General features: G+C 37.9%; 1 protein-coding gene across 3 annotated transcripts in view; it reads right to left on the bottom strand.

Annotated features, from left to right (window-relative positions):
- Nucleotides 1-12,967, bottom strand: part of LOC143702323 (serine/threonine-protein phosphatase 2A 55 kDa regulatory subunit B beta isoform) — a 64,858-nt gene that overhangs the window by 7,002 nt on the left and 44,889 nt on the right. For all 3 annotated transcript variants that reach the window (XR_013190425.1, XM_077196054.1, XM_077196064.1), the window contains exons 2-4: nucleotides 7,284-7,381; nucleotides 6,106-6,271; nucleotides 4,822-4,934 (exon numbers count right to left, since the gene is read on the bottom strand). Coding sequence is in view for 2 of the 3 variants with exons in the window: in XM_077196054.1 (XP_077052169.1) it covers nucleotides 4,822-4,934; nucleotides 6,106-6,271; nucleotides 7,284-7,381 (377 nt within the window). In the remaining variant the exon portion in view is untranslated. The remainder of the gene's footprint in view (nucleotides 1-4,821; nucleotides 4,935-6,105; nucleotides 6,272-7,283; nucleotides 7,382-12,967) is intronic.

Below are 12,967 nucleotides of genomic sequence, written 5' to 3'. Positions count from 1 at the left end.
ATTTGTCCATCACATCATACAGTTCGAGAAAGATGACAAATGCGTGTCTACCGTGTGTTGTGGGTTTTCATGTTTGGTTTCGGTAACACAGCGACAGAGATAGGAGCCGCGTGTGTTCTGAAGATTTTAAATCCACTCACTCTTCTCCACTGGAGCTGCTCCCGTCAGTTTTGGGTTTTACGCGTGACTCAAATGCTCCGCTCTCCATCCAGATATATTAAAAAATGTATTACCAGGTAATGAAGATTTGACAGCTGAACTTGTGACTGAGTTTTTGTTTTATGGATGTCACCATCCTTAATATTACTTTAGTCACTGAATGAGTCATTTAATCATTAACTCAACTGATTCATTCAAAGACGCTGATTCATGGTTACTGATAAGAGAAAACGGGTTCGACTCCCGTTGCACGTTCAACCAGACAGTATTCGAGATGCTACTGTAAGTTGCTGTGTGAACAGGACATTTCAAAATTCACACCTGTGTAAGTAAATGTGGTTGTCAATCCCAAAATCTGAGAGTGTGGACGTAGCTATACTGATTTTTGCCTACTATGTAGGAAAGTATGCATACTCAGATGCAGCCAGTCCCTATTTTATTCCTAAATGAATTAGTGTTTTTGAATGAATTGGTTAAGTGAATATTTCAAAGATAGTCACTTGTTCAAAGACGCTGATTCATTGAGGTATGAAAATAAGAAAAAATAAGAAAAGAAAAAAATAACTGATACAAAAGGGAAATAATCGTGGACCAAAATCGAGGAGCAGATATAACTCTATGGGGTTCAGTATAATAACAAATATCCAGATGTTTTTGTTTTGCGAATTGTTCCCCGGAAACCATTGCGTCCCTGGAAAGTATAATTTTTCCACTAGGCTGCTTTTCTTATGTTGGCTAAAAGGATGTTTGGTTTTGTTAGCCTTTTTCTTTGTCTTTGAGTCAAACACAAAGCGTACATGTCTTCCTAAAGATGTCTCAGATTCACTGTTTTATTGACAGTGACAACCCCCTCCCCCCAGCAGAAACAATTTTGCTGGGTGAATCCCCTTATGTTTGGAGTGCAGACAGAGATGAAGGCAGTAAACACTCGGTAGCCCCTCGTCGCTCTGGATAACAGTCGGGGCAGATGTACCCTGTGGAGTCCCTGAGAGGGATCCACCCTCACCTCCCCTTTATCTCTCCGCTCAGTCTGTGCAAAGTGATAAATGCCCTGATTTTGTACACACACACATACACACACACACACATTTGGGAGAGGATTTCAGCTCTCCTTGCTCTGGTCTCCAGTGGGCTGCAGTGTTAGTTAAGGAAAAGCTAATGGAACTGCTGCCCTGAACACATTACAGCCGTCTCAAGAACACTCTCCTTAATATATCCCCTATCCAGAGCCGCCAGTCGACTGTTTCCTCAAAGAAAAGAGAGGTGTAAATTCATGCTAAATGAATAGTGGATGCAGGTCGAAATACCTGGAACTGTCCCAGATTTGGTAACCAGTAATATTGAAATGTACAATTTTAATCAACTTACATTTTTACTTTGTCAACATGAACTCAAAACTGAACTCAAATTTGTCATACAATTGAAATGCACAAAAAAAAAAACTGACATATTTTTGAGTGTGAATGATTCATAAGTCAAATCTCTGCTAAATTACAAAACTTGAAGGTTTTCCTGCCAGGTTAAACCAGAAGTTGACATGTCAGTCCAATCGCCAGTGCTTGGGAAAACAACCAGTGAATGGCTTTGATTTCATGTTGCTTTAAGAGTCTTATTCTCCAGCATTCAAGACTGATCCCGGACATCTGTTCATTTGGCTATAATTATATGACAACCCACAGGGCATCAACAGTTACTTTAAGCTTTGGATAGTTTATTACGTTTCAGTGAAGTCTAAGAATTGCATTTTCTGCTCCCATAATGCGATTTAAAATCGACCTCCTAAGTCACCCATTACGTGAGCGTCAATCCAAGCCCAATGAAGAAAATAAAGCATCATTCTGCGATGACGGGATTAGAGTACAACTGGGGTTGAATATTGACATCTTTCTGAGTGGATGACTGCTGGATAAATCAATATCATAATTACTGACAAATTCTCAAACAGGCAATAATCCTTTAGTAAAGCATAGTATTTGAATGAAGGCAAAATTATATTATACTATATTTATTTACTTGGGTCAAATAAGGTATTTTAATTAACTGCATTTAACAAATTGCAATTAACTAATATTTAACAATTGTTATTCATGAATAACGATAGCTTCAAACTTTTGTTATCCTAATGAGAGCCACAGCTCAGAGTTTTGGAGCAGCTGGGTCCGACAAGGCAATGTATAATTCAGGGTGTCTACAGATATAAACAAGTTATATTTAATGTATGAAATTTAAGACCAAATACACATTATATTACATACGTATATGTAATATTCAATGTTTAACCTAAGTAATTTAATATTAGCTACTTGTTTATTGAACTAAAATCAATGTAACATTTGCAATCGTGAGAATATTCAGCAAAATAGCGCCCGTCATGTTATGTTACTAACTATAGCGTATGTTCATTCGTTAATTTTTACCTCAGTATGTTTCTTCTGTGAGTTTTTTTATGTGTGCTGTTATGCTCATTAGTTTTGATTTCTCACTATAAAATCTCACAGAGACAGGCAGCGCGAGTCTCAACAGCGCTACCAGAAATACATTATCATTATCAATCGCTGTTTATGGAATAAAATCTGAATCATTCTCGCGATGCTCGATGCTTCACCGGTTATTTGACGGACATTAGGTCTGTCAGACTGGAGAAAGTTTAGCGGTAATGTGACCAGAAATATTTAAGACCCATCGAATCTGAATTTAAGACATTTTAAGGCCTTTTATTAGGAAAACTTCAAGATATTTTAACACTTTTTAAGGACCCGCGGCCACCCTGTAATTAAAACAGTTCAATTACACTAAATTTTCTCAAATGCCACGTCAGGGATAAACTTCTTTGCATTTCCGAGTGTCGAATCAGCTGCCTAAAAACAACAGCAAACACATACTTTCCAAGATCTTCTCAAAGGAAAAGTGGAGGTCTTTGGTTTTTCTTGCAGTCTTCTCCCAAACTCATTAAATCATAGAAAAATGGTGTTGTTTTTTTAAACTGTAATCAATTACTCAATGTCTCTTAGGCAGCTGCCAAAACAAAATCCAAAAGGAGAAAAAAAAGCCCTGCACACTCTGAAAGAGGAAGAAATGACAAAAAAGACCCTGCCTGACATCAATCTAATGATTCCCAGGAGAGAATACCACGGTATCAACACAACATTAACATTTGACATTTATCAGCTGCCCCCAGCTGTAGCAGCGGGTCACCCCTGGACACGTTCCACTTATACAGAGTAAATCCATGTATGTAGGAGGGTATAATCCTGTGGGTCCACACTGGCACATGCACAGGCCTTCCTCCACTCTCACACCTCAAACAACAGCTCCATCTAAAATTCGATGAGACCAAGTCTCTAAAATACTCCCCAAACCCCCTACCTTGTCAGCTGTATTTGGCGAGATATGAAATTCCTTCTTCCAACCCATAATCCTCCTCTGTTGCACTAGGAGTGCCCACTTCCACTGGGGAAGCTATGGCTGCCAAATTACAACAGAGCTTGACCTTATTTTTTTCCCTTCACATACTAGAACCAACAGATTAAGACTCCCTTTCTCCTTATGCTTGGGGAGACCGCATGGTTAGGGGAAGAAAAAAAATTTTTTTTTTTTTTGCATCTCTCAGTACCTTTAGCAGGGCTATAATCCCCATAGGTATTGAGAGGGACAAGTGGCCCTCCAAGAGCAGGATTGGACATGTGGGAAGTGTTGTATTTAGGGCTGGGTAAAAATATCGATTAATCAATGCATTGCAATTATTTGTTTCTCAATTCAATATTGATTCATCAAATCCTATGAATCGATTCAGCCCACCGGCCAGTGGCGGCGCTGTGGGCAACACTCTAGTGAGAGCGTTCAGCGTTGTACAAGACACGCTTTACCAAAATAGCAAGATGACGGACAGTAGCTGCACTCCGTTCAAGCCTGCACCACCAACCAGGGACGTTGTTAGGCCTATTTTAGGGGGACTGAAGCTACCCCAAAATGTTCCTAAGCCCCCCTAAATGATAATAAGAACAACAAGTCTCCGGGAGTCTCCCGCATATTGATAGCAGCTCCCTTTTGTACGCAAATTAGTTCAAATCTCCCGGAATCTAGAGCTCGCGAGCTCCAAACCGCGTAGCGCGCGCACGACAGAGAGGGAGAGACCTTGCGTGTGTGCAAATGTGTGTGTACATTTTTTTATGAGTATGCACATTTTGTGTTTCTGTTTACATTTCTTTTATAACTTGAATGTATAGGAAGAAAGAAATATACTTTCTATTACAGTTACATGCACTTTAGAGGTGTTAATAAAGTTTGTTACACCTGTTTGTTACAGTTGTGGTTTGTATTCAACACATGTACAATATTGTACAGTTTGTTCTGCTAAATAAGCCATGACAGGAAACATGCTGGGGTCAATTTGTTCTTAAACATTGGTAATAGTGCACACATTATTTAAAAATATACTCAGGTACTTAATTACTTGTGTATTTACTAATTATTGAATCGATATCGAAAGCTAATAAATCAATATCGAATCGAAATCGAATCGAAGCCTCAAGAATCGAAATCGAATCGAATTGTGAAATTCCTAACAATACCTAGCCCTAGTTGTATTTGTATGTCTATTGCCACTGGGCTTTGCAAAAAGACCGGCGAGTGAACTGTCTTGATTTAAGGGATTTTGCTAACCCTCAGAGCTGTGATGGTGGTAGGGTCCCGTATCCTGCCATCTTCATCCTTCAGATTGTAGCCCTCTGGTCGTTTGTCTCGCTCACTGATTTTCCATAGTTTCACTGTTTTATCTGGGAAGAGAGATGATATGAACAACAATGTGTAAGGTGGAAGCAGTGTTTGTGATGTTAGCAGCAGAGAAAAACTGCACTGGCCGCTTTACAGTGGACCAAAAACGGGTGAACTTTGTCTGTATAACTAACTGCTCTGATGTGTCCATCAAAACAGGACTATAGCTTCATGAGAGCCTGGAAAACTGATGAATGTCAGCTACTTTTAATTGCCTACAGTTACTCGGCAGATAAAAGTCTTTAAGAGCCTAACTGCTCAAAAAGGCACTGTACATTTATTAATCAATGTGTCATTTCAGTTCTCAGATTTCTGCCTACTAGTAAAAAAAATTAATTATATTATATATATATATATATATATCATTATTATCACAATTTAAAATAACGGTTTTCTGTTTGAATTTATTTTAAAATACAATTTATTACTGTGACAGCAAAGCTACATTTTCAGCATCATTACTCCAGTCTTCAGTGTCACATGATCTTTCAGAAATAATTCAAAGGTGCTCCAGAAACATTTCTTATTATTATCTGTTTGTGCGGCTTAATATTCTTATGGAAACTGATACATTTTTTGAAAGGATTTTTTGATGAACAGCATTTATTGTAAATAATTAAAAAAAATTGTAACATTATAAATGTCTTTACTGTCATTTTAGATCAATTTAATGCAGCCTTGAATATTCTTTCAAAAACGAAAATCTTAAATAAAAAATAAAATAAAAATAATAAAAAAAATTAAATCGGACCCCAAAGATTTGGCCAGTAGTGTATACAGTATATATATACACAATATATATAGAAAAAGATGGATTTTTTTTTAAAGAAAATATTTTGACATTATTCTGTTCTATGTAGGTATTTTCCCCTAATTTCGCAAACTTTGTACCACAATGAAAATAACATCTAGCTTAAAGCAGCACGTTCTTTGTTCTTTAAAGAACACCCTTTTAATTACAACAATTCAATCTAAGTATTTTTTTCGAAACAGTGAGAAAGTTAAAGAAAGTTATATGCAACACCACAAATATCTAGTAAAGAAAACAGCACATTAACATCCCTTGATGAGGGCCAACATCCATACACACATATACTAGTGACCAACAAGTCTTTTCAACAGGAAAGTGAGAAGCATCCGATCATATGAAGAGAACACATTGTGTTTGCTCACCATTGGTGGACAGAAGGAAATAGGCGGCATTCTGTTGAGGCAGCCAGCGGATCTTGTTGATCTTCTCCTCAATCTCTAGGCTTTTCAAGTAGTCAAATTCGGGCTCGTGGCTCTGAAAGGTGCTGTAAACATTGTACTCCCCCCGACGGTGAGGGTGGTTCTTACTCTGCAAATGATAGAAGTTGTTTATGGATTTAAAAAAAATAGCATAGTCTGCAAATGCTACTAATCAAAAAGACATTATATGTGTATTTGGTGCATTGCTTTGTTTCACTGCCTATTTTTACAGTTTAAATCACTGCCTATTTAATGTATATCATGAATGAAAAATGCCACATTATCAGAGGATCGCATTTACAAATCATACAGCAGTCTACATTTAAAATGCTTGAACATGATTATACATTCAGGACATAATTAGTGGCATCAAACAAATTATAATTGGAAATTTCAGCTCAAACATTGGCTTATATTAAGTCTCTCTATGTTGCTCTTTTACAGTCGTATGTGGAATGCGTGTTGATTTTTTTCTTTGTTGCTGAAGGCCGTGAAATATAAGAGGGGCCGGTCAGGATCTCAAGGCACAAAGGTGGTCTGTGTCAGAGGAATATCTGAATACCGATCAGAGCGTGGAATCCTTCAGGGTCAGTTCTCACCTTGGGAAGCGTCTAAATCAATAAGCAGAACTCACACAGGCCGAGAGAAGAAGAGGGTATTAATGGAAACAGATTTGCCCTCGGTGGGAGGGAGGGGGTTAAAGGGGGTCTGTAACAGAGTGGGGCATGAATCATGGTGTGAGGATTAACAGACACCATGAAATCTCTTTAAAGACGATGCGAGAATGAGACGATGAGGAGCAGACGGCAAGGTTTTCACACTTTTGTGATGCTAGACAAAACATTGAGGGGTTTTTAGATCTTTGAAGGTTTGTAACCAACACACACAAACTAATTCAGTCAATATTCAGTTATATCAGGACTATCATATTGTCAAGAAGACTACTATATTCATAGTCCTTCTATTTTGTGGTTTGGGTAAAGTGATATCGGGTGTGATATACTGTACCCGTTCAGATTTTGGACCTGTTTTATAAACAGAAGTTTTAATATTCATAATCATGATTGGGGAGTAGTGATACTCTGTAGATTTTAGTGAATACAATGTCTACCCCGAATTACCTCCTGCTCTCTCTGGAAGACCACCACTCGTCCACCTTTGTCCCCAGTGGCCAGGAGTTCTCCTGTCGGGTTGAACTCAACCGTGGATATGATGTCAGCTGGAAGGGAGGAAGAAGAAAATATATTATTTTAAAAGATGATATTTTAGAGGTTAGAATTTCCATTTAATAATCTACATTGAGACAATAAAAGAATATAAATAAATTTTAAAAATGTATAAATACTTTAATTTATTTATATCTCTGAAAAAGTTTGGGCCTGAATATGTCAGAATCAAACTTTTTTCGATCTAGATTAGGGCAAGTGGTTTTCAAACCCTGGGTCGAATTGGGAGACTTAAAAAATGGGTCGCCAGTGTTTTTAATACAAATTTTTTTTTTTAAATATTCCGTTTTCTAATAATATGAATATTATTAATAATAGCTTTGATTAGAAGTAAACTAAAAAACCATTCAAATTCATGCAAAATAAATAATCCACATGTCACCTGACCGGCTGACCGACTTTACAGTTACGTAGCCCTAGGCAACACCAAAGCAAAAAACCTTGTGCACAGTTTTGTTGATATGCAGCCATTTTATTTTTTTTCCCATGAGATGATGAAAATATTCGGTACCGTGACATTAGTAGCCCGTAATGAATTTATTTTATGCTGAATAAGCAGGCCCACCCTTCTCATTAATATATAAACACGCACTCGTTCGCTCCATCCGGACACACACACACACGTTCGCTCCATCGGCAGCAACACACAAACACTCGTCGTTCCTTCCGCAACACACTCTCGTTCGCTCCATTGGCAGCAACACACACATTTCAGATCAACATATTTGTTTTCCTTAAAATTGTAATTAACACTAACTTTATTCTCATTTGATTTATAAATATGTTTGCTTTTAAACTATGTGTGATTTTGGTTGGGTGACAGGTGTAGGTTAAGTTTGATAAGAGTTTACAGTTTGACAAAAGCACAATGTTGTGTTTTATTGCGAGTGTACACAAATATAAATAAACACTTTGCAGTTTGAATGATGTCCTGTATGAACAAAGTGAATGTGAAAAGGATGATTTTTTCCTGTCGATATTGCGACGTGAGTGAAGTTGCTACAAATCCTATAATAAAGAATAGTTTACCATCAAATACATCGCGAAAGTTGAAACATTTTGATTCTAATGAGAGAGTTATGCGAGCATAATGCCCCTTACTTTTACTTTCGCTTTAAATTATTTCGTTTTGGCTTGTTTATTTTATTTTTTTAAATTCTGTTTAAATTCTGTTCTGAATATTACATTTAAAGAGTTTGTTGTGGAATATGTTTTGTGTATTTTTTAAGCATGCAGCAAACTATAGGCTATTAATTGGTTAAAATTCCTGTATGTAGGCCTATAGCTTGATCAAATTATTTCAGAATCGACTTTGCATTGCAATAGCGTCAAGGATCAGAAAGTACACGTGCATTATCAAAAGTGGTTAAAAAAAGTGCTGAGCTGATTTTTTTCTGCGCACAAGCATATGGGTCGCGTCAAAAAATAAAACCCACTGATCTAGCCTACTATTTATTTATTTTTTTATGTAAAAATGCCATTTATACATAAACTAACTTCAATATAAAATAATATACCCCTTCTATAATTAACATGTCTAATTTTTTATTAATGGATGGGGGGCATAAAGTCCAAAATCCCAAAACTATGATTTTCGTGATACGGAAAACGTGGACGAATTGCAGAATCCAGTCATAAAGTAGAATTTACCGGCCCGACCATCTCATGTGAAATGATGAAACGCTCACCCTGCTCTCTTGAAATGTTTCCCCTGTCCATCACCATATGTAAATCTCACCAAATATCACCCACCACCATTATCCCGCCAAATATATTCTTCTAAAGCCAGAAAGTTCCAGAGACATTTGAAATGTGAAGCAAATAGCAATAAATTCAAGGTTGACAAAAAGATCTGGCGTTACTGGACAAGAGGCATATATCACGGCCATAACGCTCTGTAACGCTCTCCCAGCGATGAATGACATCAGATACTAAAAGAGAATTCAGATCATGATCATCAACATCAATCCAAGACGCACTGAAATAATCCCCTGTGCATGTTAATGAACTGAAGGACATTGTTAAAGATCAGACACTCGTTCAAAAAACAGATAAGATCACGGTTACATGCAGTGGACTGATTGCTTTTAGACAAGACTATATCACACTTGGACCTGCGTAAGAACTACCCAACACAGTAAAGACACACGAGGCAAGAAACTTTACTTTATTGATTTTAGTAAAATATTACTACACCTGGTACAACACTGCACTTGCAATGCGGACGAAACACAAGTCACGATAAAACGGCTCAATGACTTTTAGGCGCAAGCTAAAATGGCATGGTTGCTTAAGCAAATGTGTTTATATCTCACGTTTGCTTTTGTTACCACTATCGGTTAGGTTTAAGGTAGAGTATAGTGTACATTTTTTTCAAATGCGAGCGAGCATTACTGGATGAATCAGCGTTTTCCAACTAATGAATGATTCAATGATAAATATTTTTAACAGTCACTTGTCGCCACCTAGTGGTATGACGATGTAATCAATACAATCATTATCTGAAGCGCGAAGTTACTTTCAAAAGGTGATTTGCTCTATTTTGATCGCTTTTGTAGACATCAGTGTTTATATCTGAACTATAAACTTTTATCCCAGTAATTCTGTGATCATTTGAATATTTGTATCAGAAATAATGATACTTTGTGGTTGAAAAGGCTGTTTGTGTAGCTGTTCCATACCTATACGTGACAACTGCCTTCTCTGGCTCAGCGGCAGCGCCAACCAAAGCCACTTTGGAGCCATCGCAGATCTGAATGTTCCAGTGTGATTTTGTCAACGGTTTAATAGACAGGCGAATCTTTGTCACTACAGAATAAAATGACATGGGTCTTTGAATAAGATCGCAATCTTTTACAAATTAAATATTTCCAACGGTTAAAGATGTCCGTCTAGCGTGTTTACATTGAAAAACAACGGAAAAGTGGCAGAGTGGAATGAAAAATGTGCTCTGTGTGAACGGCCCCTTACTGGTGTACTTAAAGGCTCTCTCTAAATGCACAACATGCTCTGAACTGCAAGTGGCCCGGATCCAAACCTGCCAAAAGATTCCCGACACTTCAAAGAGCTGCACAGCTGGATGGCTCCCATTGTGGGATGACCCTGTATCGAATCGCCAGCCCGCCACCCGAAGAAAGTGGACCAGGGTGGGACGCTTCAGTAAGGCAGCCCCACTAACAAAAGACGACCCAAAGTAGCAGGAAATCCATTTCCATTTTGGATTATCGGTATTGTCTGCATTATCTCAAACATTTACGCACATTATTTGTCACTGTTTTAATGTGCTGGCAGAAGACTATTATGTTAAGCATTACATCATTCAATTCAGAGCTTCACAGAAAACAAAAATAGTTCAGCATTGTATACATGCTGTTCTTGCAGGAGACTGATGTTTACCTCCAGCTATCTAGGTTTTCTTACCCAGATCCAAGGTCTCAAAATAACCTGCAAGTTCGAGCTCCTTCTGACCTAGCTAGCACACGACCACCGTTTTAAGATTGTAATCACACTCCCTTGCTGCTACATCATTGTAGCCTTAGAAATTCTCGAATGGTAAAAGACGTTACAGTTCAGAGTTCATTAGCAAACACAGCTCGGACTCCCTCTGCTGTGCTAGTCCCGATCGATTCCTACCTTTGACACATCTTCCTTGGTCTTCCTCAAGGAGATGCATCTGTTTCTCCGGCTTTGAGATGTACTGTTGCTATGCAATCCTTACAGCAAAAAGAAAGGGTTGTTTCTGTTGCGATAACCACAGTTTTTGCTCTCTCTCTCTCTCAGGTAACTATTTCATGGAGCATATCATCTCACAATTCGTCAGCTCTCCCCACACAATCTTAAAATGAGTCCAGCGCTCCCGAAATAATCTGCCTTGAGTTATTTGCATAAATCCCAATCAAATACAGAAGAAATGACTTCTAAATATTTGCTTTTATCCATTTCAAGGAGAGAAAGACAGAGGGAGAAGCTAGACAGAGAGAGAGAGAGAGAGAGAGAGAGAGAGAGAGAGGAGACAGAGAGAGAGAGAGAGAGAGAGAGAGAGAGAGAGAGAGAGAGAGAGAGAGAGAGAGAGAGAGAGAGAGAGAGAGAGACTGACACCTAGACAAGAAAAAGGGATTGAAAAGGCTTGTTGTTTTCTCACCCCGATACACCTCTCTAGGCTTTTATATTGTCTGGATGGTGAATTTAAGTGCAGCGTTTCCATGACAACTCTTCTTTGGACTAAAACAAGCAGTGTGCAATTCTTGCAAAGACTGTTCATGTGGTGTGAACTGGCATCCACTGACAGAATTTAGAGTAGTCGGATAAATCTTACGGAATGTCTGTGTCGAAACAAGGAAAAACAAAATCATGTTTCTTAAGGAAAATAAAGCCTTTTAGGAACACTGATTTTATATATAATTATTTATTAGTACATATGCATTTACATTTTAAAGAGTTTACATATGTTACCATTGAAATTTGCCACTGACAAAGTAAGCCGATTTAAATATTACAGTAATGAAAATCTATCTAATTTAAGATTAAATAAGAAAAAAAATCCAAAATATCTCTCTGTCTCTATTATTTATTTATATATATATATATATATATATATATATATATCGTGTAGCATCACAGATACAGCGTCGGTTGTCATCCACTATCACACTATATGAGATAAAACGATCAAATACTTGCATCCCGACACCCATTGTCATTTACGAAACACCACGACACCTTATGTCAAATGGATCGAGGCAAAATTGGGCTGATATTGTGTAGTCTGAACCCAGCATAAGGACGGCCGTTTACTGCACAAAGAATGTTCTTGATCACTTCTCAGTTTGTCCACAGACCTTATATAATCAATGGTAATAAATTAGTAAATACGTTAGTTTGAGTTGAAAAGGACAAAAATGAAAGGCATGTTATGATCTATGGTACCACAAGTAAGCAACATCTGTATGAGAGATTAAAGAGCGGTCACTCCATTGTGAGTTTCATTAAACAGCACAACTTGTGCTTGTGCTGCTGTGCTAACAATGGTAAAGCTTGGCAAACACTGGCGAAAAAGCGGAGTCATTGTCCTGTGAGTTAATGTGTGTTCTTTCAAACTGTCAGCGAACATTAACGCCAGCCCTCTTTGAGTCTTGGCTGATCACCTTTTTTGGAAAGCACATCTAAAGAAAGTTTAACACAACAGTTTTCTGTAGAAGCACAGCAAACAATACAAGAGACAGAGACACAGAGCTCTATTGGAAGACTTCATATCAAACACACACACACACAGTCACCGACACTGGTAAAACAACAGCAAATGTGAAACATTTCAGAGCACAAAGGATCATGTGGTCGAGCATTAAGGAGGTGGTGGGGTTGGGGGATGGAATAATTACATCCAAATCAAATTCCGATTCCTTGCGGAAGCAGAATTCTAAATGAGTTCTCAAAGACGCAAAACATGCTGACCTAATTAGGCCCCTGGAGTACACCGTTTTTTTAATACTTATCTCTGCATTCTTTTTGCTTATCATCAGCGGGGAATATGGCAAGAATAGTGGTGTATGAATCACATACACCAAAAAACACTTGCCATC

Source organism: Siphateles boraxobius, unplaced genomic scaffold, assembly GCF_051911475.1.
Source record: "Siphateles boraxobius isolate OS27281-9 unplaced genomic scaffold, OSU_SipBor_1 11, whole genome shotgun sequence".
Classification (NCBI taxonomy): Eukaryota; Metazoa; Chordata; class Actinopteri; order Cypriniformes; family Leuciscidae; genus Siphateles; species Siphateles boraxobius.
This window is presented reverse-complemented; position numbering and strand designations above follow the sequence as displayed.